General features: G+C 47.4%; 1 protein-coding gene across 4 annotated transcripts; it reads right to left on the reverse strand.

The window, feature by feature from the left end:
• Positions 1-259: 259 nt before the first annotated feature.
• Positions 260-27,971, reverse strand: hectd1 (HECT domain containing 1). Of its 4 annotated transcripts, none has more exons than XM_027289853.1 (44): positions 27,735-27,969; positions 22,509-22,675; positions 22,183-22,332; positions 21,863-22,097; positions 19,872-20,099; positions 19,516-19,797; positions 19,147-19,417; positions 18,951-19,027; positions 18,636-18,734; positions 18,380-18,494; positions 17,889-18,063; positions 17,473-17,611; positions 16,990-17,160; positions 16,422-16,644; positions 15,972-16,307; positions 15,287-15,498; positions 15,020-15,166; positions 14,810-14,904; positions 13,922-14,027; positions 13,689-13,823; positions 13,449-13,588; positions 13,074-13,286; positions 12,880-12,990; positions 12,609-12,775; positions 12,338-12,514; positions 8,368-9,222; positions 6,919-7,140; positions 5,687-5,820; positions 5,405-5,561; positions 5,240-5,310; positions 4,997-5,148; positions 4,850-4,904; positions 4,534-4,762; positions 4,366-4,448; positions 4,106-4,233; positions 3,702-3,903; positions 3,446-3,583; positions 2,846-3,330; positions 2,594-2,752; positions 2,274-2,352; positions 2,072-2,165; positions 1,564-1,714; positions 1,265-1,409; positions 260-1,097 (listed from the first exon to the last, which is right to left on the reverse strand). In XM_027289853.1, exons 3-44 carry the CDS (start codon positions 22,320-22,322, stop codon positions 960-962), a joined length of 7,671 nt encoding a protein of 2,556 aa, XP_027145654.1. In that variant the 5' UTR covers positions 22,323-22,332; positions 22,509-22,675; positions 27,735-27,969; the 3' UTR covers positions 260-959. The 4 variants fall into 4 exon arrangements, with proteins under 4 accessions (XP_027145654.1, XP_027145653.1, XP_010753275.2 ...); XM_027289852.1 differs by having other exon boundaries at positions 8,368-9,372; XM_010754973.3 differs by having other exon boundaries at positions 8,368-9,372; positions 16,044-16,307; positions 27,735-27,968.
• Between the last annotated feature and the right edge of the window lie 5 nt (positions 27,972-27,976).

The raw sequence follows: 27,976 nt of genomic DNA on the forward strand, positions 1-27,976 counted from the left end.
TTAACTCCACATTTACAATCAGTGACGTTCTCAGTGTCTTCATGTGATTTCCACTAAATTAGCAGATTATTTTTTACTATTTTATCAGGTGGAAATCTTCTCGTATAGACTCCTATGTCACAGTTTAGCTACAAAAGTTTGAAAACTCTTCCTAAAGCAGCATCATCCACCACCTCACACACGTACATTTGTTTTAAATCAGGTGTGAGAGTCATGTGAGGGAGACCGGACCACAGACCACAGACCACAGGACTCCATCTTTACTTCATACTTTGCAAACATTTTAATGATTATTTTTTTGGAGCATACACATTTGAAAATATCTGTTTACCTCAAACTGCAACTTGAGTTAAATAAATGTTTATAATATACAAAGAAAATACAAGGAGAGCAGAGCTTCTTACATTTGTTTTCTTCTCTTTAGATGTGCCTCGCACACGACCAGTGTTTTTGTCTCTATAGCTTCATTGTAAAAGAACAACAAATGCACTCTGACCTTTGACCTCTACAGCCGGTCAGAAACAACCCGGAAAACTGTCGCACACACACGGAAACAAAAAGCAATAAAACAAAATAAAAACAAAAAACAGGGGGGAAGAGGAGAAGCATGATTGTTTGACAGAAGAGGAACTGAAAACAGAAGCTACGAGTCAAACCAGGCACTAAACTGAGGACAAACAGCAGCAGGAGGAGGAGGAGGGAGGTCCACACACACACGCACGCACACACGCACACGCACGCACACAGCAGCTCAGATGGGTGATGAAGTTGATGAAGGTTGAAGTTGGGCGCATTTCTTTTGTTTTATTCTGCAACGTTGTCGATCCTCCTCCTCGTCCTCCAGCAGGCGGTCGGTCAGTCAGTCGGCTGGTTTGGATTGGCTGGCTGATCTGTCAATCACGCGGCGGGTGGTGAGACGGACTCGAGGAGCATGCTCAGTGTGGCGGTGGTGGTGGCGGTCAGTTGAGGTGGAAGCCTTTCTCCATGGTGGCGGCTAACAGACGCTCTCTCATGATGTCCTCGGAGGAATACTCGGGAAGCTTCAGGTAGTGAACGCACGTGTTGACTGATGGGTAACTGGAGTCTGTGGCGTCCACCTGAGGGGAGGCAGCAGCCGGTCAGATTTACACAAGATCAAAAATAAATGATTTCATTTCTCCATCAGCCTCCTGAAGCTAAGATATCAGTCTGCATGTTCAGTTTAATGAATTGATCATTAGAGAGAAGCAGGAGACTGGAGATCACACGAGGAAGGACAGTCTACCTTTCTGACAATGGTGAGGCGGGGGTGCAGGTTGGCGAGGCCTCCGGGGGGCAGCGTGGAGCAGCCGGTGGTGAACTGAAGGAACGCTTTCCGCTCGTCTGACGACATCCCACATAAAACTCTGACGAAGCGCAGGAAGCCAGGACTGAAGGAGAGACAGACAGGTCACAGGAGGGAGGGAGGGAGGGAGGGAGGGAGGGTCTGTCTGTCTGTCTGTCTGTCTGTCTGTATGTCTGTATGTCTGTATGTATGTCTGTATGTCTGTATGTCTGTATGTCTGTATGTCTGTCTGTACTCACCTGTCTCTGGTGTAACCCAGCTTTGGTTCCGTGTAGTTGATGATGTCATCAGCAGTCCAGGAAGGTGATTGGTTGCCACAGAGGATCATCTGAACCTCCTTATGGCTGAACGAGCTCAACTTCTCCATCGGAAAGACTCGATTAAAGCCCTCTGAGGAGACGACGAGAGGAGAGCAAAGAGACAAAAGAAGAGAGGAAGAGAGGAGAGGAGGAGATGAAAGAGGAGGAGGGGAGAAGGAGGAGACAAAAGAGGAGAGGAGACGAGAGGAGACGAAAGACAAGAGGAGGAGACAAAAGAGGAGACGAAAGACGAGAAGAGGAGACAAGGAGGACAATCTTTCATGAAGCTCTCAAAAACACACACCACTTCTCTTGATAAACTTTTTTGCCGTCACCATGACGACATCATCAGATATTCTACAGGAGTTCGTACTGATAACAGGTTTGACAAAAGATAAGTTAAGTGAAGATCCCCTCAGTTAATAGTTATAGTGTGTGTGTGTGTTACCTCTGAAGGCCTCCATCTGTTTCTGGATGCCGGTGTGCATACACAAGTCAAACATTAACTCCACGTACTCCTCTGCGTTCTCCATAGTCACCATCTAGACACACACACACACACACACACACACACACACACACCAACATGTCAAGACACGTTCAGAGAATAAAAACATTGATGTAGATTTGTTCTGTGTGTTTGTTTTTACCTCGTCGTCTCCGTTTGGTTTAAGATCTACGGCTGAGAAACCATGAACCTTCGAGGACGGACAGAACTGGAAGTTCAACCTGGAGGAGAGGAGGACAAGAAGAGACAACTCCATTTTAGTCTTCAGTTTTCAATAATTAGAATTGATCTGTATTTTAAATATTTGATCTCAAAGGATCAGATTAAAAATGTTGCTTGTCCTTATGTGATATCATCAGCTGGTTCATGAGATAAACAGTAGGTGGCGCCATTTCTCCAGTCAGAAAAGCAGAAAAACCTAAATCAGGAGGAGTGTGTGTGTGTAAAGTGTGTGTGTTTTACCCAAGGTCCTCGATGCTGAGGGGGGGTCCGGAGCCCAGTGGGTTCCTCAGCATCAGGTCCTGCAGTCTGGTGTTCTTCTCATCTTCAGATAGACTCTTACTGGACAGAATCTGCCTCCTCTTCACTGCAAGCTCCTTCACCTCCTTCAGGAAGCTCGCCCTGCAGCAGGAGACAAAGATGTTGTCATTTATCGAGAGTGTATGATGTGAAATTAAAAAACGACGCACAACATGTGGATTCACGTCCTCTCACCTGTGAGGGTTGACGAGCTGGAAGTCGTCCCAGGTGAGGATGCCGTGGTACCAGGCGGGCGGTTTGGGTTTCGGGGGGTCCATGATGAACTCTGACTTGGAGTCTTCGTCGAAGCTGCCCACAGAGTACGTCTCCTGGCTCTCCTCGGTGGATGCCTCCGACTGCACCTCGGACAGCAGCAGGAAAGGCTGCAGGTGGGGTCGCTCAGGGTCGTGACCCTGCGGCGAGCTGCGAGACTGGTACAGCAGCTTGCTCATGTTGGACTTGATGTCTCCCATGCAGAGCAGCTTGAAGAAGGGCTGAGAGACGGGCAGGTCCACCAGCCGGTTGTCCTGGATGCACTTGGCCAAGAAGACGCCCAGGAAGTGGAAGAGCTTTGTGATTCGCTCCAGCTCCTCACTGTCCTGAGGGAATGGAGCCGGGAACAGACCGCAGGAACGCTGCACGTAGAAACCGGGAGGCTTCAGACCGCCACCCAGATCCACCTGAAACGCAGAGACATGGGACGTGGCTCGGGTCATTGTGAAGGTTTTCAGATCACAGTACGTGGACAGCATGGACTAAATGAGGGTGCAACATCGCATCAACAAAGCATTTCACCTGTCGGGACTCGTCGTCAGGGAAGTCGTCGTCACAAAGCCAGATCCCCAGTGAGGTTCTCTGAAACTCTGCAGCCACCAGAGCGTAAAACTCCAGAGTCGGACCAAGACCGGTTCCCTCCTCACCCTGAAACTCCACCTGAACACCAAATACACAGTCAGCACGAGTGTTTTTATGCAAAAAGTTGCTGCTTACGAGCATTTACCATCATCATCATCACCATCACCATCACCATCATCATCATCTCCTCTCTCACCTCCAGCACAGACTTCCTGTCGGCGTGCAGCTGCATGACAGACTCGGCCCACTCCATCATGGCTTCCCCTCTGGGCACTTTGACCCGCTCATGTTTGAGACGACCCACCCTGAACTCTCCGGGGTCGTCCCGCCTCACTGTGGTGGAGGGCCGAGAGCGCTCCATGGTCGCCTCCCGCCGGTTCTGGAGCCACACGATCGCCCTGTGGACACACCGGAGTCCAAGGTCGGACGTCAAGGACAGAGAGAGTGGTTTTCAATGAATCTCTGAACTCTTTCCACAGTTCATCGGGATTCCAACCCAAGGATTTTACAGATTGTGCTATATTCTCAGCGTGTCCCTGTCACACGTCGGTTTGTACAGTGAGAGTCAGTGGAGGTTCAGTCAGTGGACTTCAGACTCACCTGGAGGCTCCAAACGCTGTACAGGTGAAGTAGAGCTGTCGTGTCTCAAAGGGGATGAGGAAAGGACACTTGGAGGTGAGTTGTTCACACCAGTCGGGAAGAGCTCCGCTGGCCAGAGCCAGAGGCTCCTGGAAGCAGAAACACACTCAGATCAACATCCTTCACACGCACCATCATCTATTAACTGTAAGCTTCACCTTCATGCAGCAGGACTCTTAAACCCGCTGCACTCTGGGCAGGAAGTGTGTAGTAACACTGACCTCGATCTGCTGCAAGATCTTGGTTGTGATCTTCTTACTGGTGAACTCCTCTGGAGACGCATTGAACTGCAGCTCGTCGAAATCTGCACAAGCAGACAGACAGAACTGATTCCAAACTGACACAAGACAAAGTGAAAAGTATGTGTGTGTGTGTGTGTGTGTTCGTACCCTCCTGCAGCGTGCGTGCGTTGGAGGCGGCGTCTCCTCCAATGATGTAGAGAATACGCAGCAGCTGTAGCACGTCCTCCACCCCGCAGGCGTTCTGGCTGCAGCCTGCCTTCGCCTGTGCCACCTCTCTGGCCATGCCCAAGATCTCACTGCTCTGACTGGCCGAAACGGAGCTCGGGCTCAGACCACCAGAGCGACCGCCGATGCTGATGCTGTGTTCACACACGTCCTGGAGAAGGGGTACGATTCAGAGGTCAGGATTGTGGGACGACGACAAAAATAAAAGACGAGAAGAGAGATTTAAAGTGTGACTCACCATCTTCCCGCTCTCCTTCTCTTTGTCAGAGTCCTTCAGCTCTCTGTACATTATCCTGCAGGACACAAGAGCAGAATCAAAACTCAGACCTCTGTGAGGCGGTCATGTCAGATCAAATTCAGACCATGTCCATGTCCCTCCTCTTACGTGTAGGTGGGCTCCCAGATGCGTCGCAGTTTGTCCGTCTTCACGGCTCCGTTGCAGGAGAGCTGCAGCAGCCGCTGGACGTAGTAGAAGATGGTCGACTTGTAGTTGGACAGAGGGAGCTCCACCTCCCGGGTCGTACCCAACCCTGCCACCTAAACACACACAGATTTAGTTATATAAGTTTATCAGTTAAAGAAAATCTGTCTTCAGTTTTCTGAAGGTAAACAGATGTGGTTGTTTTACCTTCAGGGTGAGAGAGAGGTGGGGAGACGGAGCGCACTCCACCTCCTCCTGAACCTCGGATCGAGGAGTTCCTGTCAGAAGAAAAAGAAACGGTTAAAACACTGAGATCTCAGAGCTGTAACAGACTATGTGGAGCTCAGGTCGACACAGTCTCATGTGTTGTACCTGGAGGGGGGATCTCCAGGTCGGTGGTCTGCTGGACGTTTGTTCTTCCTGGCCGAGGGTCGAAGGCGGGAACCAGAGCAGAGAACTGTCTCTTCAGGACGAAGTCGTCGTCCCACGTCCTCCTGCGACCCCCTTTGGTCTCGTACTCCTCCTCCTCCTGCCAGACAGCAGCAGACACATGTTTGTTACACCTTCTGACATCACTTCCTGTTACTCATTACTCACGCTGCTAAATTATTTAACCATCAAATAAAATAAAATAAAAATTAAAAAGTCTATTACCAGGACCTCCTCGTACTCCTGGTCCTCCTGATTGTCGTCTTCATTCTCGTCATCGTCGTCGTCCGGCTCCGGCAGGTCCTCCTCGTCGTCCAGCTCAGCCAATAGTGTGTTGGCACGACAGCTGTCCAGGAAGTCTACACAAGGTTTAAAAAGACAGATAGGAAACATGAAGTTGTGAAGCAAAATATTAAAATCCAGCTCCACAGATTGTTTTTGGCACCGGATGGCTGACCAGGAAAACTAATCTGTGTTCAAACACTGAAGACGGAAACAGATTTTCACATCCAACTCTGCAAATCAAAGATTTGACAGTGCAAAGCCAAAGTTACCTGAAGTAAATTCATTTTTGAAGTCACTGATGAATTGTCTGAATAATTGTTAAAACTTTTTTCATAAAAGAAAAAAAAAAGTGAAACCACAACTGATTTAAATGAAACCTCAGCACAAGCAGGGCATTTGTTCATATTCTTGACATTTTGTAGTTTACAAGATGAACTGAAGAAATGATCAGTGATGAAAATTATTAAATTGTCACATTAGGAACGGAACACACACTCGCAGAGAAATCATTCTGATGAATAATCAAAAACAACCCATGCCCATTCGTCATTTCAAAATAAGACAAATGTGCTGAGAGCTTAATTTCATATGTTTTTATTGGTGGCTATAAAATTAAAAACACTTCTTGGCTGAGTGCACTGCCACAAACTCTAAATCAAGTCCATAAATAAACTTAATTTATCATTTCATTTTCTCCACGTAAAGAGCAACAGATTGAACTGACGGGCTCTGTACTTCATTCATCTGGATTACCAATATGATGAGATGCTACAAACACTTAGAAAACGAGTGTTTATTTTCTTTTAGTGTATTTGTATTCATTTTATTTAAGGAGACTCTTCTGTGTGGATACACAGGAGGCCATGATTGTTGATCATTTTCATGTCTGCTTGCTGAACTTCAGTTCTTTTTCCTTTTCTATGGAATTTTCTAAGAAAGTCGCTATGAATACATCAAATGTACATCCTGTGTGCGTGAATATTATATTGCATTAAACATTTTCATCTCACTCTGGTTTAGTGACGTGTACGTTCACCTGCAGAAAATCTTTCAGGGACAGAAATAATTTGATATTTTAATTTGCTGTTCTGCTCCCTGAGGTGAGAAACGTTAGGAAGCAAGTTAGTCGAAGCAGGCTGTGTGTGTGTGTGTGTGTGTGTGGGGTCACCAACCATAGAGCGAGAACTCGGCCTCCTGGCCTGTGTCGCTCTCGCTGGACGTGGATGTCAGGCTGGTCGTCAGGGTGTTGCTTAGCAACTGGCCCACCGACAGACCTGTGGTGGCTGTGGCTACGTTATTGCTGCTGGTTACTATGGAGGTTGACATGGTAACGGTGGAGGTGGTGCCAGTGGTGGTGAGGTTAGGAAAGCTCTGAGCGCCCATGAGAGGAGAAGCTGCAAACAAACAAACAAACAAACAAACACAAACAAAGGGCGGTTAGTTTGTCACAAACCAAAAGAGAGACAAAGCGGCAGGTCAAGCTCGTTAAGCTCCAGTCAGCTGACCAGAAACAGCCGCTGATTGGCTGGAGGATGCTCATGCTGTTCACCCAGCAGGATGCACGCTGGAGCAGCTTCCCTGCATCTGGTCTCAGGTCTGAGTCTATCTCAGGTCTCAGCACTGCAGTGGATTCTGGCCCTGATGCAGCAGGATCACGTCCAGGGTCCTGAACCTACAGTCTGTGTGTCTCACCACTATCTGACGGCCCAGGGACTTAAACCTGAGACATGCAGCTACAACATGTTACTATTAGAACTGTGCTGGTGAATCTTTTCTATTATAGACCTTTAAATGACACCCTAGTCGACTAGTCTTTAAACTAGAGTGAGATGATGAAAAGGAGTGAAAGTCACTTTTTATATACGTCCAATATGTTGCTGTTAAGTTGACCGGTTGACTTTATGGATGAATGAAGTAATAGGTAAAAAGATTTCAAACTACCTGCAGTCAGAAAATTAACAAACAAAGACTCAGGAGTACAACCGTGTTTTAAGTGTTTGTGTCCTCTCTGTCCTCCAGTATCTGCACCAACACTGACACAAAGTCATGTTTTCAGTATTTTCAAGTATTCTTTATGGTATTTCAGAGTTTGTCATTTCCTGAAAAATCATAAAAACTTGTTGATGATGTCATCCTGCACTTGGGGGCGTGTACTAATTTTACATCCAATCAAACGCTTTCTCTCTTCTGACGCTGCCGGAGCGGAGTGCTTCCTGTTTGATACAGTCTATGAGTGATTGTGAGGACTGCTACAGTTTCAACTTTATTCAGTTATTTTGGTGAAACTGGATCAGATTTTATACACAATATATTTGCTGCTTTTTCTTCTGATGTCGGGAGCCACACCCGGCAAGAAAACCACCTCGGGAGGTACTGTGTACTGTGCTAGCTGCCCCGGCACTCTGCACCTGCTTCCTGTTTTGTGTTCTTCAGTGTTGTTAAAGTTAGTAAGAGCTGACTCGTTAGTCCAGACTACATTTAACAACACTGCTGTGCTCACTGATGAGCTTATGTTCTGTCCTTCAAAGCTTTCATTCAAACTAACGACTAAAACTCTTTCACTGTATTCCTGTTGCAGCACTCACTGTATAGTATTAGTATAGTAATATTGCAGTACTCACTGGCAGTACTCATGACGTTCCTGCCCAGCGTGTTGGTGTTGTTGTCGCTGCTGCTGCGGCTAAGGTTCATGTTGTTGGTGGCGTTGGTGCGTGACATGTTGGGCGCGCGTCGGACGAAGGACTCCATGAGGCTGGCCTCCCGTGACGACAGGTTGGGCACACTGGCGCTCGAGCTCATGGGAGCGCCAGCGGCCAGCAGGGAGCTCACAGACAGCCGGGCGTTAGCCGCCGAACACATCGGCCGCTGGGAAGGCGTGTCCTTGCTGGATGACTCTGACACCGAGCTGACGTCGGGGGAGCTCACGCTCACCAGCCCCATGGAGATTGCCGTTGCCGGGTCGGTGGCTGCTGTAGATGAGTCCTTGTTTCTGGCATCGTCGCCAGGGGCAGGTGTGTCGGCGGTGAGCGTACCGGAGCTGGACGCCGAGCCAGAGCCGCCCTCAGCAGCAGAGGACAGCACGACAATTGGCTCCTGCTGCTGTCCATCAGAGCCGACCCCGCCCCCCATTACTCCTCCCACCCCGGAGCCCTGGTCGAGCAGCAGCCCCTCGGCCCTCCTTTCCAGCCGCAGACCCCCCGCGGCTGGCAGCCCCACGGAGGAGCTCAGGCTGATGTCAGAGGAAGAGGCGACGCTGCAGACAGAGCTGCTGCTGCCCTTCCTGCTGGACGAGCTGGCCCCGCCGAGCGACGTGGCCCCGCCCTTGTCGGGACAGTTATTTTTCACCAGGCTGCTCCACGACTGCTGCTGCGAGGAGGATGAGGTGGAGGAGGACGAGGAGGAAGTGGTGGTGGTGGGGCCGCCGCCGCCGCTGGCCACCGGCGTCACAGAGGGTCCCACCATGGAGGAGGCGGGGCCTGAAACAGTGGATGAGACAGGTTTGGGTGACGGCGCTGTGGCAGCCGACTCAGGGTCGTACCCTGGAGCAAGCTTGAGGTCAAACTTCCCTTCAGCGCCCATACGGTAAGAGTTAGAGCCGCCAGCATCCCAGGTTACATCAATCCAGCCTGGATGGACAGAGAGATAGGAGGGAGACGGACGGATGGATGTCAGAGACCCGGCAGAGAGAGAGAAAGAGAGAGAGACGGACAGAGAGAGAAAGAAAGAGTGGTAGAGAGAGAGAGAGAGAGAGAGAGAGAGAGAGAGAGACAGACAGACAGACAGACAGACAGACAGACAGACAGACAGACAGACAGACAGACAGACAGCAGAGAAGCAGCTTACAGTCAGAGCAGCTCCACACTGGACCAGATCACCACAGGACACTTTGTGTTCCTTTAACATCGCAGCCAAACCACAAACCTGGTTCCAAATTTGTCTCATTGTAATAATAAATATATAAAAAAGGTAGCCAGGTATAAATCTTTGATAAGTCATAAATAAATTGCATCGAGTGCTGCAGAAATACAGGCTGACTTCTGTTTGTGATTGACTTTTTTTTTTTTAAATATTGATAATTGTTTTAACATTTACCCAAAACTATTGTTACATACTAAGAATTTTATTTTAGAAAGACAAGTTTAACCACATTTTTAAAAAGGCAATATTTAAATTAACTACATTTTGTGTGATGTTCGACCCTCCAAGGACAGAAGAAGGGGTTGTCTGTTTAGACTGTGGCGGTGCTGGCTGCCTGGCAAAAAACTAAAACCCACCGACCTTCAACGGTGACGTTGAGCCAGATACAACTTTTGGAAAAATCACTGCAGCTGCTAATTACACGATCAGACTTATCAAACCTCCACAGTCAGCCTGAAATGTCTCTGAAACTCTACCTGTGTGTGTGTGTTCTGGCTTTGTTTATTTCATTTACCAGCTTCTAAATCCGGCTTCTGAGTCAGACTCAATTTACGCTACAAAATAGTGACATGAAGAAGTTTCATTTAGTTCTGACAGTGAATTTGAATGAATGCAACTGAATCCAACACGCTTTGCAGCTCAGAGGTTTGTAGGAGCTCAGCCTTCAACTCCGTCTGACGTGAACTTACATGAATTCAGTATTTCAAGTTCATCTGCTCATCTCCAAATTTACAGATGAACACATGAACTGGTTTGTTAGAAAGAGCTTATATTACTTAACTTATTAAATTATAATAAACATCTTCAAAGCATCACAGACTCCAGTTATCTTGGAGAATCGATGCTTTAAAGAACGATGCGTTGACTATCGACGTGTTTTTAAAAAGGTTTTTGGTCCAGGTGGAGCGATGAGAGAGAAAAATATGAACACAGTTACAGAAAATGACAATCAAAGCAAAAGTAGAAAATATTTCTGGCAAAATGCAAAGCGTCAAAGCCACAAAGAAAGAAATTAAACAACAATAATCCTGCTTTATGATTTTTTAAATGATAATCATCAGAGCTGCTGCTGCTGGCGTCTCCGTGCGCTCAGCTCACGGACACAACGTCAGATCTGAGTTCAAAACACAGAAACACCGAGAGGAGCAAGAGGCAGGGAGGAAGGAGGAGGAGCAGGAGGAGGAGGAAGGGGTTTGTTACTTCCTGCAAGAGCACAAATCAGAACGTGAGGTGGAGCTTTGATGGGGGGGGGGGGGGGCTGTACGTGTTGATGTCAGGATCAGACTGCTCAATATTTCAATATTTCAGTTTTAGAGGCATTAATCGTGTTTGCATCCAGATGTGACGCAGAAGAAAATGTGAATGAACGGCGTCACCTTGTGAAGCACAAGGTGACGCCAACTCTCCAGTCAGACATTTGTGCATGTTTCATGTACTAAAGTGACGAGGGTTATGTCAGATCTATGTGGCGTCATGAGGGAACAACTCAGTCATGTGACTTATTCAGAATTTGAAAATTCGGTTGTCTCCATCTAACTTTTCTGATGCCAAACTTCAAAATGCATCAAAATGCGCTAATGGAAACACGACTAATGTGTCCGGTTTGTCGTAAACACTCGTGACATGACAGACTACGCTCACTACTTTCACAATCACGCTCGTTTCTGCCACGCTGAATGGACCAATCAAGTGTGTCAGGCAACCGACGCCTCGCAATGTCTGGACAGAGAGACGAGCGCATCCGAATGTTTCTGCCAAATTTCACTCTGCATCGGTGAAGTTAACAAGTCACAGCACAGAGAGCTCAGACAGTGTAAACATGACAAAGTGGAAGAGGAACGACAACAGCCAGCATCATCTGTCCTTAAATGTCTTTTTTTACAATTTTCAGCTGCAGCCATGTGACCTACATACAGTACTGCACCTGAACTCATCTTTCACTATACTGTGTAGACACAGCATCAGTCTGTGTACCTCTTGTACTCTCTTGACGCTGTTTTCGTAAATCGTGGGAGTTAAACTGCACCTGGAGGGCAGCCGCCAGGTGTAAAAGAAACCTTTGGAGAGTTTGTTGCGTCAGCTGGACGACGGAGCAGTGATGAACCGAGGCGTCACGGCATGCCGGGGGACGTTACAGTCATTGTTATTAATTAGCACCATCGCGACATCGCAGACTGATGCGATGATGTCTTTCCATGGCCGTGTTAAACGTCACGTGTAGAAAAGTTCAAGGAGGAAAAGGAGTCAATGCAGAAATATTCCATCGTGAGTTTGACTTGACATCCTGTTTCATGGAGAGACGCCGGTTATGAAACACGATATTTGAACCAGCCGGGCGCAAAACAGAGTGAAAAACCAGCGCTGATTAGATCTTTCACCTCGTGTCTTTGTATATCTAGGCGTTAAATCGAATGAATGTAGCAACATGTGAACTTCTGGATTTCTAATCAGGAAAATAGAAATTTAAATTTCCACTTTCAGAACTTGTTGACACAAATATCTGCCCACAGATGAGCCGGACGTTTTGAATGAAAACCTAAAGACAAGAAAAGGTGTTAAACATGACATGACATCACTTTAAACAGTTGGTTTCTGAGTCCGTGCTCCTCTGAAACTGTGAAAGGAACGATGGTCAGTTTGTGTTTGTCACTTTTCTGTCTGGACTCGTCTTACCGTTGTGAGCCTCTCCGGTGACGGTGCCCTCTCCGGCCGGGTTGCCATCCTGGTCGCGCCACTTCCAGTCGATGCCGCGGACCACTCTCGCTCCAGGGACGATGTACTTCATCACCTGGGAGCGAAACAGGCGCCGCTGGCGGCGAAGGTTCGCCTCCGCCTCCTTCACAGCTTTACCTGATGGGAGGAAGGTTTGTATCAAAGATTTAAATCATTTAAAAACAGACTCTGTATTTTAACAGAAAGATTAAAAACAGAAGAGTCGTCTTACCGAGCTGGTCCTCACAGACGGCGGTGACGGTGCCGTACAGCTCGAGTCCGGACAGCGACAGGTAGTGAGTCTGACCGCTGGCATTCTTCCCCATCTGTTTGATGCGGATGTGTCTCCACCCCTGCTTCTCCTCTTTGGACGGGTCCAGAGGCCACGTGGCAGTCGACCTGTGACACAGAGAGAGTTGAAGACATCAGCTTCTGTCATGAAATCAGCTCTGGGCTGCATTCACTACAGTTGATTCACTGATCAGTGTCGGCACATGACGTACCCCGGTTCGTTGAGGCTGCAGTCGTCTACGTGGGTGTAGAGAGTTGTCCAGTTCTGACCGTCCTTCGACACCTGAAAAACCCAGTTCCTCAACGCAGAGCGGCCATAACCCCTGCAGGTGGAGGTGGAGCGAAAACATGTGTTAGATTTCATTTAGTACTTGACTCGTTTGAAGAGGTGTGTTTGTTTTATTACCTGGCGTGCCTCAGGGTGTAAGCTGAGGGAATGACCCAGAGGCCGAGGTCGACGGCGAACCAGGCGTTCTTGTCGTCGTTGGTGTGGCAGTTGAGGGCGGAGCTATCCCGGCTCAGGATGTCCTCCAACCGCCCGTAGGGGAGGTTCCGCCCCTCGGATGAAGTCACCACCACCAGGCCATAAGCGGCGGGATTTACCCACTCATAGGCCGTCCTGAATGGAGCAGAAATGAGGCGTGAGGGTCCAAAACTACCACAGATAAAAGGCAGAACTTTTGATACAGTGCACCGAACTCTGCATTTGAAAATCAAATGAATATTTGCCTTGAATATATAGTAAGAAATAATGGATAATACAGTTTGACTTTTAACTTACTTGGCGTTGGTTCCGACCCAGTAGATGATTCCATTCTCGTCAAAGTCGTGTTGGTGTCTGAAGGTGAAGGTCTGTCCCTCCCTCAGCTTCCTCACAAAGACGAAGGATGAACGCTCAAAGTCGTACCACTGCTTCGCCACCTAGAAGGCGAAGAGAGGGAAGAGGAGGTTAAAACTTGATTTAGATAGACAGCTTTTTGGTTGCAGTCCTCAGGAACTAGAATCGAGGCTCTGTTCTCACCATCTTCAGCAGGTACTGCTCCAGAGACTCCACAGTTGCGAGTGGTTCCATCTTCAACATGCGGCCCGTCCGATCGATGAGAGCCGTCTCGCCGGGCGCCCGCTCCAGACGGAACCGCAATCTTCTTGTCAAGATCTGATCAGTGCAAACACAGCCTGCGTTATATTCTGCCCCCGAGGGAGCGCGTACATCGGACAAAAACAGAGCTGGATCCAGAACACGCCGCAACTCACCTGCAGGTTGTATGAGGAACCTGGAGTGTCGTACAGGTGCAGAGGTAGACGTTCTATTGACTCCAGGACAGCTATCAGTTTACGGATTAAGGCAACAGCTGGTCGGCTGCAAACACAAACAAACAGTTCAGCTGGCTGCGTTTTAAAACATGCACTGATACCAACCACATCATGCTAGCTTCTCAGGTAGGGGGGCTGAACATCGCTCCAAAGATTGGCTAAACTGTAGCAATGGCAAACCGGTATAGCCATTTTCAAAAAGGGGCCCATTGACCTCAAAATCCCTGAATGAGAATGGGTCCATAAACAGGACTGAATGTTAGAAATTGGGACAAACTGGAAAGCTGATACTCTTGTGGATTCACGTGTGATGACTTTAGTCCCCGTAGGAGCCAATTCACTGAGCTCAATGTATAAAATGACCTGTTGTGACCTCAGGGATAATCAGAGTCTCGTGAAACCGTCCAACCACAAGCTAGGGGCTGAGGTTCAAAGGAGATTCACAGTGTGGGTTTTTATGAGCAATGTACACAAGACAAGTGCTCAACATCCAATCGCTGAAAAACTTAAAGAAGACAGAAATCTTCAAACCCTTAACGGTGTTTCTCAAAGTCTTGGTGTTTTAATGTGAGATTTTTATCCATGAGGTCAAAAATGGTTAAAGTTTGCACAAAATCAGTATCAACCCAAAACTTGCTAGAATGGAGCATTAGAATGACCGTCCTAAAAGATGGAGAAGAAAACAAAGAAGTGTTTGTTCATAGTTCAAACCCTGCTTGTGTTTTCAGCTCTGATGTGGACAGGACGTCTGATCAGAGTAATGCAACGCCTGTGTGGGCGTGCGGATCCTTTAAAGTCGGGATGTCAGCTCGTGTTTGTCGCCGTTACCTTTCGTCGTCTTCATTCTCGCTGAAAGCCGCCTTAAAGACATTGATCCTCTCCATTAAAGGCTTACAATCATGTTTCAGGTCCGGTTCCACACTCTGCGCACACACACACAGAAGAACTCAGTGACTTTGTACAGCTTTAAAAAAAAATGACACCGTCATGTTTGTATGTGATATTCTGCAGATTTGATCAAAGATTTTAAAAACTCACATTGTTGAGGACGGTGAACAGAGCCTGGACCAGGCCACTGCTGCACATCTCATACGGAGAAATTGTGTTTTCGTCCTTCAAGACTACGATGAGGTTCTCCAGAGCGGTTTTCATTAGGTCCCTCCACGTGTTCTCTCCTTCAATACACTGTTAAAACACACAACAGCCGTACAACACGCCAAATTAAAAAGGCCTTCAGCATGACTTCTGGAATCCTGGATTCACTTCCAGATAAAGCAGTAGAGCGTTTTTTGTGTATTTGTGTACCTGTCGGTTGGTGTGCAGCTCCCAGGCAGACTCCAGCTGTGTGGAGATGTTCCTAAGGGTGACCACTACTCCTCTGGGCATGCTCTCCACAGCTTTGAAGTGGTCGTCGTACAGCTCCCTCGCCATGCTCTTCACCTTCTGCTTCGTCTTCTCCAGCTTTGACTTCAGCTTTCTGCCTCGCTTCCCCGTCCAGCCAGTCACAAACTCTGAGCCTGCGCACACAAGTACAAGACGAAGTTAATAACAACATAAACCTAGATTAGCGACACGATCTGAGTTTATGTCCAATATCTGTAAAGAAATTGCAGGGCTGTTTGAAACTGGCTTTCAAAATGTGTCTTTGTCTAAGAGTCTAAAAACCCTGTGGGGTTCCTCAAGGTGTTCCTCCCATCCTAGAGCCACTCCTTTTTAATATTTATTTGAGCTGAGTAGTGTCATCAGCTGTCTCTATCACATTCAACAAGCCATCTGTCTACTGATGAACAACTTCAAATGGATTCTACCAATGAGTGGCTGGGTGTCACAAAAACTATCTGGATCTCCTGGACTGTAGTTCTTAAAACAATCCTGTGGATAAAAACAAAACAGCCTGTATCTGTAGATCTAGTCCTGTGTTGCAATGACTTTGCTCCTGTGTTTAACTGTATGTTCAGTGAGGACATAAACTACAAGATTTTAAACTTTCCATAGTTTTTTGAGTTTATGTTGATGTGCTGTAGGAAGAGACGTGGAGCTGCTGGCAAATGTTGAGACACACCCAGTGAGGTCTCGGCGGTGAAGGAGTGTTTGGTTCCTCTGTTGGACTCAAACACGAAGCCCGGCAGGTCTTCCTTCAGGATGGTGGCCTGCTGTCCGTCTGAGTTGTGGATAGCTATCTCACCGTCCTTCAGGCAGGTCAGAGACCAGTTGCCCACTGTCAGCTTAGTGGGACCCACACTGGACAGGATGGGCTGACTGGCTGTTACTGGTTTCACCTGACTCCTCGCACGCTGAAGCTTCTCCAAGAACTCACTGCGAGACTCTGCACGAGAGGGGGGAGGGGCAGAGGAAAAGGGAGAGGCAGGAGGAGATCAGTCAGAGCAACACAATAAAATAGAGATAAATAAGAATAATAGGAAAAAAATAAGATTCGTACCGGAGCTGTCCGACCCTCCCTCTGGACTCCCGCTGGAGTACATGGTGGCCAGCTTCCCGTCCAGGATGAACCTGAACCAGCCATTGGAGCCATTGGAGAGCTCGAGTGCAGCAGCATCCGACCAAATGTAGAGACAGTCCCTCCCTCTGATGATGGACCAGTCCTTCCAGTGATACGGCTTCCCCTGCTGGATCTCCCTCGCATCCTCCTGCACCTCTTCCTCCTGCAAACAAGGATCAATGGTACAGGGATACAAACATTTAGCTCTGAGTATAAAATGATAATGTTTTTATTCCTTTTTGGGCAAACACAATGACCATCAAAGTAAACATGAAACTATTCTCAGATATCTGAACATGCCTGAACTAAAAGTTTACAGTTGGAATTACTGTTTTTAATTCACAAAAAATCTAACTTGTTATATCAAGTGATTGAGGCGACAAGTTTAAAAAGGAGGATACTGCTTCAGTGCAGGACATCACACACAGAACAGATGGATAAAACTACAAAATAAGTACGTACAATAAACCAAAATTCTCCTTTAAATCTGAAGCCTCTCACACTTTACCTTCTCGGGTTTGGCTTCGTCCTCATTCTCGTCGTCGGATGCCGGTCCAGCCAAAGTGGACACCTTGTTGATGACTCCCAGTCGAGCTAGCTGGTCGAGGAACACGTCTCCGCCTTTATCCACCAGATCTCTGATGATCTGCAGAGCCAGGAGGTGGCCGTCGTCGTCGTCCTAACACACACAAACATTCCACTGTTTCACATCACTTTTGTAGCCATGAGTGCAGTTTGTCACTCCCTGATCGTAGAAATAAAATCTACGGGACAGACTGAGCCTGACATTTAATATTGACCTCCATAAAAAGTAACTTCATGAAAAAAATCTCGAGATTTTATTATTTAGGTCACATAAGGAGCAAACTTCAACAGCTGAGGAAGACTGTGAAGACACTGAAAGATGTCCAGGGAGAGGACCTCGAGTTGGGGACAGATGTTTATATGGTTTGAAAGTCATGTAATCAGAGAGCAGAACATAACCACGTACCTCCTGGTCGAGGACAGTAGCAGTGATCTCCACCAGCACAGTTGGGAGGTTGTGTCCTGTCTCACTGTCACACACCTCCTTCAGCAGGACTTCACTGCTGTAGTGAATCATCTTCCTGATCAAAGCGAGACTGGCTTTCCTAAACACACACCCACACACACACCCACGCACCCACACACACACACACACACACACCCACACACCCACACACACACACACACACACACCATGTTAGGAGTTGCACTTAAAACATTTGATTTCTTTCACTGGGAACTACTTCTTTTTTGATTTACAGGTCCGCTGACGATTTATCCAATGGCAGACAGCGGTTCACCTTTCACCGGCTCTAATTTAAGAAAGAGTGTGTTGACTCTATAAAAAAAAAAAAGGGCTTTGATTTGTCTGCGTCTGGTTACCTAATAGAAGGCAGCATGGTTTGCTGAAAGGTTTGTGCAAAAACAGGCAGCAGTCTCCTCAGGTAGATCGGAGCCATTTCTGGGTCTCCTTTGGGCTCGCTGCCCTCCTCCTCCTCCTTGTTCACATCTTTCTTCTTCTTGTCGTCGCCCTTGTTTACTGGACACATCCAGTCTCCTGCAACACACACACACAGGTTTGCTATGAGCAGCTCCACCTACTTCCCCTCTCGTAGCAGAAGCAGTTTTTTTTTTTTTTTTTAATCTGTCATGTCAGATAATATTTTCCGCTGTTTTCACAGTGATGAGGTGTGAAGGACACCCGCTGCATGTGCAGCAATTTCTTAAAGGGATAGTTTGGACTTTAGTACTCGAAGGGGGGTCCCTGCAGTTTATTTCACGAGATATGAAAACATTTCTCTCAGAGTATTTGGATCTTAAAAGCGGTCGGTTGTTTAGCAGTGAGTGAACAGCAGCATTATGACTTTACTCACCGGGGGACTGCAGTATAGCCACCACCTCACTGTGTCCTCTCTCCCTGGCCTTGTCCAGAGGAGTTTTCCCGTCCTCATCTCTCAGGTCAGGGTTAGCTCCGTGGCGCAGCAGAGTCTACACACACACACACACACACACACACACACACACACACACACACACACACACACACACACACACACACACACACACTTAAATGTTTGGAAAAGAAAATGACTCTAGTCATAAACTCTGACAGACATCCGCGCGCATTACCTTGGCTACTTGTGGGCGACCGAAACAGGCAGCGTAGTGTAGTGAGGATGACCTCTGACCTCGGTTGACATCCGCCCCCCTCTCACATAGAAACTCCACCTAGGAAAACATCGAGCATGTGGTTGGTCAAACTAGAATCCCAGACGGGAAATGAGAGTCGACACGAGATGGTACAAATATTTAGAAAAGCTTAGCGTAGCTATGTTAGCCATCGTTTCAACTCCATCAGCCAAATTTCACAGAGTCGTCTAAAAGTTGAAATATTGCATCGTCACCCCTCAGATTCAAGCGGCTAATAAACGTTTCTCTGCGTACCATTTCCTGTGTGCCAAAAGCTGAAGCCCAGTTGAGCAGCGTCTGCCCGACGTCGTCCATGAAGTTCACCTCAAAAGCTGCAACAGAGAGTAGGAAGGTTACTGAAAACACGAACAGCCTTCAGGACAAGGTGACAGCTGTAGTCTGTAACGGTCAAGACTGAAGTTTGAATATTGAGGGACGAGCGTGTCGTTACCTCCGGTGTCAATGGCGTCTATCAGAGCGTCTGTGTCTTTGCTGCGGATACAGTCGATGAGCTGTCGGTGCGATCTCTCCCCTGAACTGTCGAGGCGTCGCAGGCCGGGGATCCGACCCGTCGACCCCGCAGTGGATTTGGGCAGCGCCTTGCGCCCCTCGAACAGAAGCACCAGCAGGAGGTCCACCAGCCGCATGGTGTCCAGCACGCAGCGCTCGTCTCCTCCCAGAGCGGACTCCATCGAGTCGGGCAGCGCCGAGCGCAACAGGTCCTAGAGACAGGGAGAGGAAGGGAGGAGAAAATGTCAGACGTGTCAGGAAAATCTCAAGAAAATGTTAATGGTGTGCGTCAGGGTGTGTGTCCACCTACATGTGTAACAAGCGGTGAGCCCCTGCACAGCGTGGACAGCAGGCTGACGATGGTCGACACCTGGTTGCTCAGCTTGGAGTCCGGGGCTGAGGGGGCGGCGCCAGTCGAGGTCCGGCCAGGCTTGCAGGAAGAAGCAGGGCCTGACACTGTGCCGCCGGCGGCCGCCATGCGGGACAGCAGCTCCTCCGTCAGGCCGTGCTTGGCTAAAGGGGCAGGGTCTACGCCGCGGCGAGTGAACCTGTCGGCCAGTGAGGCGAAGCAGCGCAGAGCACCATCTGACACCTGGAGGGCAGGAAGTGGTTTAGATCGACTGAGGAACAAGCTGCTGAGAAACAAACCATGGACTCCTTTGTTACCTGGTGGTCTTCATGTTTGAGCAGGCTGGACAGAGACTCGACGCAGGTCTCCAGAGACGAGTCCTGAGGCTCCATCTTGCTGCAGAGTCGGGACACCACGGCCATGGCTGAGTGCAGAGTGTCTTTGTGGACCAGGTGACCGCTGTCTCTGATGAAACTGAGCACACAGTTCAGACCGCCGGCCTCAAACACGGCACCGGACTCCCGGGTACAGATCAGCTCCAGCACCTGGATGACAAACACACGGGTATTAAGCAGGACGACCTGCCTCCACCATCTGAGCCCCACGTCAAACCTGAGTCAGCTGAACTTGAAATAAAAAAAAATAAAAAAAACGATCCTGACTGTGTCACAGTTCCCTGAATTAACGAGAAATCCTCCACAACGACACAAAGAAGATATTCAGTGTCTGAAACAACACGGGAACAGCACCCGACGGCATAAAAATAGATGAAGTGATGGACAAACGGCGTCTTTCTGCCCCTATCTACAGAGTACATCAACGCTAAGACATGAGACACAAACCGAGGCCTGAATAAAGAACACAACTGACCCGCGGTGTGTATTAATAAACACCTAGTGGCACATGCTCGCAGCTCTGCTAAAAAAAACAAAACAAACACAAACACAGGAGCACGCTGATCTCTGATTTGTTGTTATCATCGTGACTCGACTTGATAAAAACACTGAAGTCAGCAAGTTGACCGTCTGACTCAGAGCAAAGAGGTGCTGCATGAAGGGAAACTTTCAGCTAGGCTAAAATTACCGTTTCTATAATTGAGCTGCTGAATGAGGAGATGATGTGTCATAGAGGATTATGCGCCTCTGTCAAGAGTTTTGCATCTAATAAACATTTAAACTCTGTCACTCAAACTGGACTTCCTGAGTTATATTTAATCCTCTCAGGGAGAAATCCTGCCAGACTGACACTGCGAGTCAGACTGTGGTAGTCTGTCGGAGTGAGTCGACGTTCATCAGCTGATGAACGGAACCTAAAACTTGGAACCAGCGTCAAATGAGTCTGGCTTTGTTGAACTCTGCTAAAACTGACCCAGGGTTTGAATCTGACCTGTGACCATTTGCTGCAAGTCTCTCTCTCTCCACAATAAAGGTTAAAAAAAATGTGAAGGTTGATATACCGCAGTGTCAATAACCACATCACCACATGATCTGACATGACCTCACTGTCCAGCTGACTTTAGCATCTCATTGGTCGGAGATATCAGGACTAGGAATCATCATTTACGATACATCGTCAAAAACATTCCTAACGGTAAGAATATGTCATCCCAAGATAAAACAAGCTCTTTCCTCACGCTCCAGCCGCCAATCAGACACTTGGTCAAACCTCCACAGACAGCCTGAAATGTCTCTGAAGCAGAGACTGTCCAGGTAGAGGGAGGAAGGGAGCCAGCCAGCCAGCCATAACAGAGAGCGAGCACCAGCACTCAATAAAGCTGTTATTAATCAGAGAAATAAAACTTTCTGATTGTTTCACAGCGGTTACATTCATTCTAATTAGGACATAGCCAAGCTATCACTAAATGTCATATCACAGTGTCTGAAGCTTCTTTAGAAAAACCCAAAATAAAAAACTGATGTGGTTGATGAACAAGATGAAGAGGAGAGGAGGAATGATGAAGGACAAGAAAGTAATACTGATGGTGTTAATAATAATAATAATAATAATAATAATAATAATAATAATAACAATAACAATAACAATCATCATCATCATCAGGCAGCAGCAGCTGATGTTACAGGAGGAGAGAGGAGGTCAAAATCATTCATCTTCTCTCTCCATACTTTTAGAAATGAGACATCTGTAACTTCTGTATGTGAAATGTTCTTTTGTTAGGCTGTTTAAAGGATATGTCATTTCATTTTTTCAAAAATTTAAGCCAATAACATAATTTTTTCTGATTGTGAGCGGGGCTGGATTATTCTGATGTCATCATGACTACATACACGGCCTCATCCCGTCCTTGTACCTTGACACACTGCTCGGCGAGGTCTCTGCTGGTCCTGTTGTTCAGCTCCACCACCACCAGCCGGTTGCACAGCGCCTTGATGGCCCCGTCCACTCCCACGATCCTCCGGGTGCACTCGGCGGACACGTCCAGGTAGTAGGTAATGGCTCTGGCTGTGACCTCCAGCACGTTATCAGGGGCACTCTCGTCCAGGAAGATCTTACAGAGTGCTGGGAGGAACGTCCGAGGAGGACAACTGGAACGAGACAAGAGGGTCAGAGATCCCTGATCGTATAGGTGTGGGATAAAATTTTTTTTTTTTAAAAAGACGATAAACTCACGTCTCGAAGCAGCGGTCGACGTTGTCCGACATGAGCAGCAGCATGCAGAGCTGCTCCAGAGCGATGAGCTGCATGTCGCGCTCATCGCCCTGACCCATCTGCAGCCACTCCAGCAGGGTGTCTGGGTCCACGTCCGCCATGATGGCTAGCCTGAAGGGACGACACACAACACACACACTGAGCTTAACAGAAAATAAGAAGTTCATATGTGGTTCATAAATGTCCTGAACACTCTGATACATAAACTCTATTTGAAATGCAAAATTCTGATTGGACACACTGTATTCCTGCTCTGACAGTCTCATTTGTGTCACCTGACCTCTCACCTGGCTTCCCGTTGGCTACCCGGTCTGGCTCAGCGCCCAATCACTGCTCAAAGTCCTGTCGCTGTTTGGGACTCATCCAACCAACCGGACGGAAGGAGAGAGGAAACGCCGACAAGGAGGAAGTAACTTGCTCTCACAGGGGTTTCTGGGACATGTAGTCTCTTCACCTGCAGACAAAACAATGGGAGGAAGTGACGGAGACGGAATTTAAATGGATGTGTTCATCGCGGTTTATACAGACTACAAACTGTAGCTGGTACTCGTCGATGCAGAGGATGACTCCAGCAAACAGTTGTTTATATAAAAGAGCTGGATAATTCCTGGATGACAATAGCTTGTATATACACAGGGCTGCAGATAATTGCTGAATGACTGCAGCTTGTTTGTACTGCACAGATCCGGTTCCAGCCCAGTAAAATCCACATTAAGCCCATAATTAAATACCCATAATTCAACCTTAACCTACGCAGAAAAAGCATCCTGCTTCGACTCTTTGACCCACAATCTCTCTCAGATCGTCTCTTCGGCCTCTGACACAGCCGTTTACAAGAGTGACTGACTGAACGTGGCCAACCTACCAACAGTAAATCTTCTGTAGTAAACCTCTTAGAGAATCTTAAAGTCAACCAAATCGAATGCTTAAGGATGGGTCTGATTCCCAAACAATTTTCTTTTTATCGGGGAAAAGTGAAGCTAGGCTAGGCCTGGTTCTGATCTGTGTCATGTCAAGTCATGATCTCACCGAAACAAGCAAGGTAAGGAGAAGGGAGACAGGTGGACTGGCTCAAATCTAATGTTTGTAGCATTTTGTTTGCTTCTTTGGCAGTCTGAAGTGTTTTGCAGCGTCTCGGCTGTTGTTTCCATCGCACTTGAAATGATCATTTATTTTACAGACATCCATCAGCACTGCATTCTCTTTCTGCGTTGAATGAAACCATGTTTTGTACCGTTTATTCCTCCTGACGTGTCAGCATCGCTAAAACTAATTCTTGTGCTCGGATGCGCACCATCTCATTGGATCAGAAGGTCTGGAACTGGTTCTTGGTTTCCCATCGCTACGTCTCACCATTGACCTATCACCGCTTCGATCCCCCGGGTGGTGCTCTGACCTGCAGCAGTGCAATGACAGTTTCCCCTTCAGCTAACGCCAAGCGCATCATATCATTCCTGCAGGAGAATCTGGAATTGATTCATATTTGTTGTGATCATTTCCACTGTTCCACTCCAAGCACACAGAGAATGTGTCAGGGCAGGGTTCATGAACGAGCGTACAATCTCAGTGGTTAAACACATAAAACAAAGGGTTTGATATTGATCCCTGCACCCGTTGTGTGACTCCAACATGATCTCATTTGTAAAAGGAAGTGGAGCTTTCCTTGATGACAAACCAACTGCCAAAGCTTTCCAGGTACAATTTATGCTCCTCACATGAGTCCTAATTAGTCTGTAAAAACCTAATTATTCAGTTCAAAGGGCGGCGTGCTCAACAGAAGGAAACAGTCCTGCAACAAACAGACTGACGGCAGTAAAACAAACTCAACTGCTGCGTGTGTGTGCGTGTGCGCGCGTGTGTGTGTGTGCGTGTGTGTGTGTGTGTGAGGAAGTTCAGGATCTGACAAGCTAACTCCATGCCGTCGTCACAGGCAAACAAGCTTCATGTGAATTACTGATGTGGTTTTTCCTTCAAACATGGCAGCAGCTAATTGAAACCTCATAAGTTCTACGCCCCCGCTTTCTGCCTGACAGAAAGCTTCCACAGAACTTCCACAGCGGACCCATAATCTGTCAATACGCAAATGTGAAGCTCCTCGATATGAAAAGCTGCCGCTGCGCTGACATCAGACAGTGGAAACGAGTGGAAAGAGCTTTTAGTGAAAGTGAGCAGCAGATCTGAAACCCGCAGAACATCGAACCCTACAACTCTGACTCATCTATTCAACCTGTAGGCTTCAAACCTCAGCTGGAGACATTTAAATAAAATAAATCAATGTAAAGATGTTTTTGGGTGGGGGAAAGTGGTTTGGCAGGTCACCTAGATAAATGAAGTCCAACGATGGTTCATTTGAACAAAACACAAAAATTTGAAAGTCTCTGATCCACCACAGACCAGAATATTCTGACACCGGGAGCCTGTTGGTTAACAACAAGGTGAGGGATTGTTGTTGACTTTCAGAAACTTTGATTCTTGTGTCCAAAGTTGCATAAACTCTTCACGTGGAGGATTCTGGGAGCTGAAAAAAACAAGGTCAGAGTCCAGACGAGACTGATGATCCTCACCGACAAAGCCCAGACTGAAAGATGCTCATTCAAAACAACGGTCAGGTTTTATGATCAAATGTTTGTTTATATCAGACTTCTTTAATCTCCCAAATATACACAATACAAGCAACAAGATAGAGGACGCGCGCTCAGGGACACGACAGTCCCCCAAAGCCGGATCGATCACCACCAGTGAGGTTGACACTTGATTAGCTTTCTCTGAGCGGAGCAGCATCAACATCTCATTCGCTCATGTTCATTTAATTGTCGGAAGTCTGTATTTGATGAATTGTGGAGACCTACGCTGACCTCAGACATGTTAACCTCCACCTAATTTATCTATCGAGAAGATCCAATCACAATGCTGACCAGAGCGCGGATTACTTATTATATATGGTTATCCAGATACAAGCGGCCTGGCGCAGCAGTTCACCCTTCAAACGTAATCAGAATATCTTTAAGCTCGAGGCGACATTATTAAATGTAGATTTCAGTTTTTTTATACCCAAAGATTGAATTCGAGCAGAACATCTTCATACGAGAACCTGGAACCATCAAAAGTTTCAGATTTTCTGACTCAAATGATCCATCGATATTGAAACAGTCGCTGGTGATGGTGACGTTTTCTCGTGATATCTGGAACACAGCGACGGGGCAGCAGCTCTGTTCTGGTAGCACGGCATGCTGGGAGTCGGTTGGGTCCGGGGTAAGTTGATTAGGGCCTAATTTGAAGCCACCCGGTCTGTCTGGATAGAAACAGGCTGCGCGGGACAGATCCTCTTATCAACGGATTAATCTCATCACAACTTGCCAGAGTGCGTCCTGACCTCCTACCCCGTCCCCGTCCCCCCACTCCTCCTCCTCCTCCACCCTCCCGAGGCCCAGGAGACAACAGCAGGGCTGTAGGTAGCTGACCCGGCGTCCAGCCTCAGCTAGTCACAGGGTTCAGCTTTCACCCCCTTTAACCCTTCACGGTGTCCTGTGTCCACTTTCTAAGACCAGATTGAGGTCGAAACACGCATTTCTTTTCCTCAGCAGAACAATGGCTGTCAGGTTTCTCTCTCACACACACACACACACACACACACACACACACACACACACAACCTTGGACATCGGCAGCAGCTGAGACACAATCCAGACTGAGAGAAAATTGATTTTATACAGCGGTTTGTGATGGGTCACCGTTTCACAGCGGTGAACTGTGTTGATATTAAAACTCATGTTTAAGTCCTCAGTGTGAGGCTGAATCAGGCTGCTGTTAAGAGATCCTGATAAGTCATCTCATGGCAGCTGTGACACCAAATACGAATGCTTTATTCACATATTAAACATCTGCACAACTCACCGTGTGGAAGTCATTTTAAAGTCAGGTGGCATGAGGCGAGGGGTCTCTAAGATGGAGTCAGCTGCTCTCCTCGACTGAATTAATGCAACCATCAGCAGAAAGAGTGAATTTTAATGTTGATCACTCACACAGTGCATTGTTAAATTTAAGGGACCTAAACTTAAGATCAAAGACATCTAAACTGTTACTATTTAATGCAAAACCAAGTTCACAGACTTCCTTTACACACAGAAATTATTTGAAGTTCATGTGAACTTTGTATGTTTTGATCAGAATCTTTGTGTCTGCTTGTGAACCTCCACAGTTACAGGATGAACAGAGGACTCCAGGAGACAATGGGGTCGCTTTGTTCCAAATATCAAAGATTTGTGGAGTCCGTGAGACATGACTGTGTCGACGAGACGCCGGGTTATTTTGAAAATCATTCAAGTTTTTGAATTCAAGTGTATTCCTAACCTTAAAAAAAAAAAAAAACCCTGCTCACATCTTCTCCAGGTCTCCATAACTCAAGTCTGTGACAGGGTTGCAATTATTAGCATTATTATTACTATATCAATGAGCCAACTGGATTTTGTAGTGTAAGATAACAGACCCAAAGTGACGTCTTTAAATGTTTTGCTTTGTGATATCAGATTGAGGAAAACAGACAATCCGCGTGATAAAAACTGGGTCGTGTTTGACTCAAACAATTGTCATTAATCCGCCTGATAAGCAGGCCGGGGATAAGCAGTTGTAGATATTAAATACGCGTTGAGGTTTGGCAACAAACCGATGACAAACGTGATGATTCAATCATTGAAATGTGTCAGGTGAACATCTAAAGGTGCTCCTTCAGTGCGTCACGTCCCTGCAGGGTAAACCTCTCGTGGTTTCTGGTCAGACTAAATGAACATTTAGGGAATCACCTTGGATTTTGGGACCTTTGTGAACGTCTATGATTATGAAGACATGAAGCCTTAGAGTCAACAATTCCTCCATAGCTGGGAAACTCCAGCAGGCGAAGAAGACAGTGTGATGTGGTAGAAAGTTCCAGTAGAGCAGATGGGGGGACCATATGGCTGTTCAGTGACAGGTTAGCAGCGACGTTAAGCTGGTCAGAGGTTTTCTGTGGAGTTACAGAGCTGCTGTTAGCTTCGCCGCTAACCTAAGCCTGTCTCCTGACTGCGCTGTTGTCAGGCCTGTAGAACAAACCACCACTCCCAGGAAATATCGCCAACATGTAACACAGACCCCGACAGGCTCAGACGACATTATGTGTTGGTTTGTTGTCAAGCACACAGATTAATTATAACACACCAAACCCGGCTAACGATAGCCGGTTAGCACCTCGCTAGCTACTCCGTTAGCCGGACCTCGGCTTTTTGTGATAAACTCACGTTTGTTACTCACAGGAAACCTTCGCTACCAAACTGCCTTGCCGAGAAACACAAATGTTGCCCGGGCTTGCGTGTTTAAAACGCGGTTTAGCGAGCAAACTATTACTGCGGCCTCGGAAGCCAAACGCGAACCACGGCACTCGAGTTCCGGGAGAGCCGAAAGGCCGTAGCGCAGCCGCGGACACACACCACGAGCCGACGCCGGCCCCGGACTCGCTTCTCCCTGCGGGATGAGCCACTCACCGTTTTTTTCTTTTCGGCACGGAGACGATCAGGCGGACGTATGAAAAAAATCTTTCAGGTCCTACTGAAGGGTGAAGAGCGGTGTCTATCGCCGATGCCGGGGGTTGTATCAAGGCTTTCCCATTTCTTCAGAGCTGGTCTGAAAAGGTCAGAGTGGACGGCGAGGCGACAAACACAGCGGACCGGACTGAAATGGAGAGCCGAGCCGACTGCTTCTGCCGCGTTCAGGAGCCCACGCTGGC

Source organism: Larimichthys crocea, chromosome XVII (genome assembly GCF_000972845.2).
Source record: "Larimichthys crocea isolate SSNF chromosome XVII, L_crocea_2.0, whole genome shotgun sequence".
Taxonomy (NCBI): Eukaryota; Metazoa; Chordata; class Actinopteri; family Sciaenidae; genus Larimichthys; species Larimichthys crocea.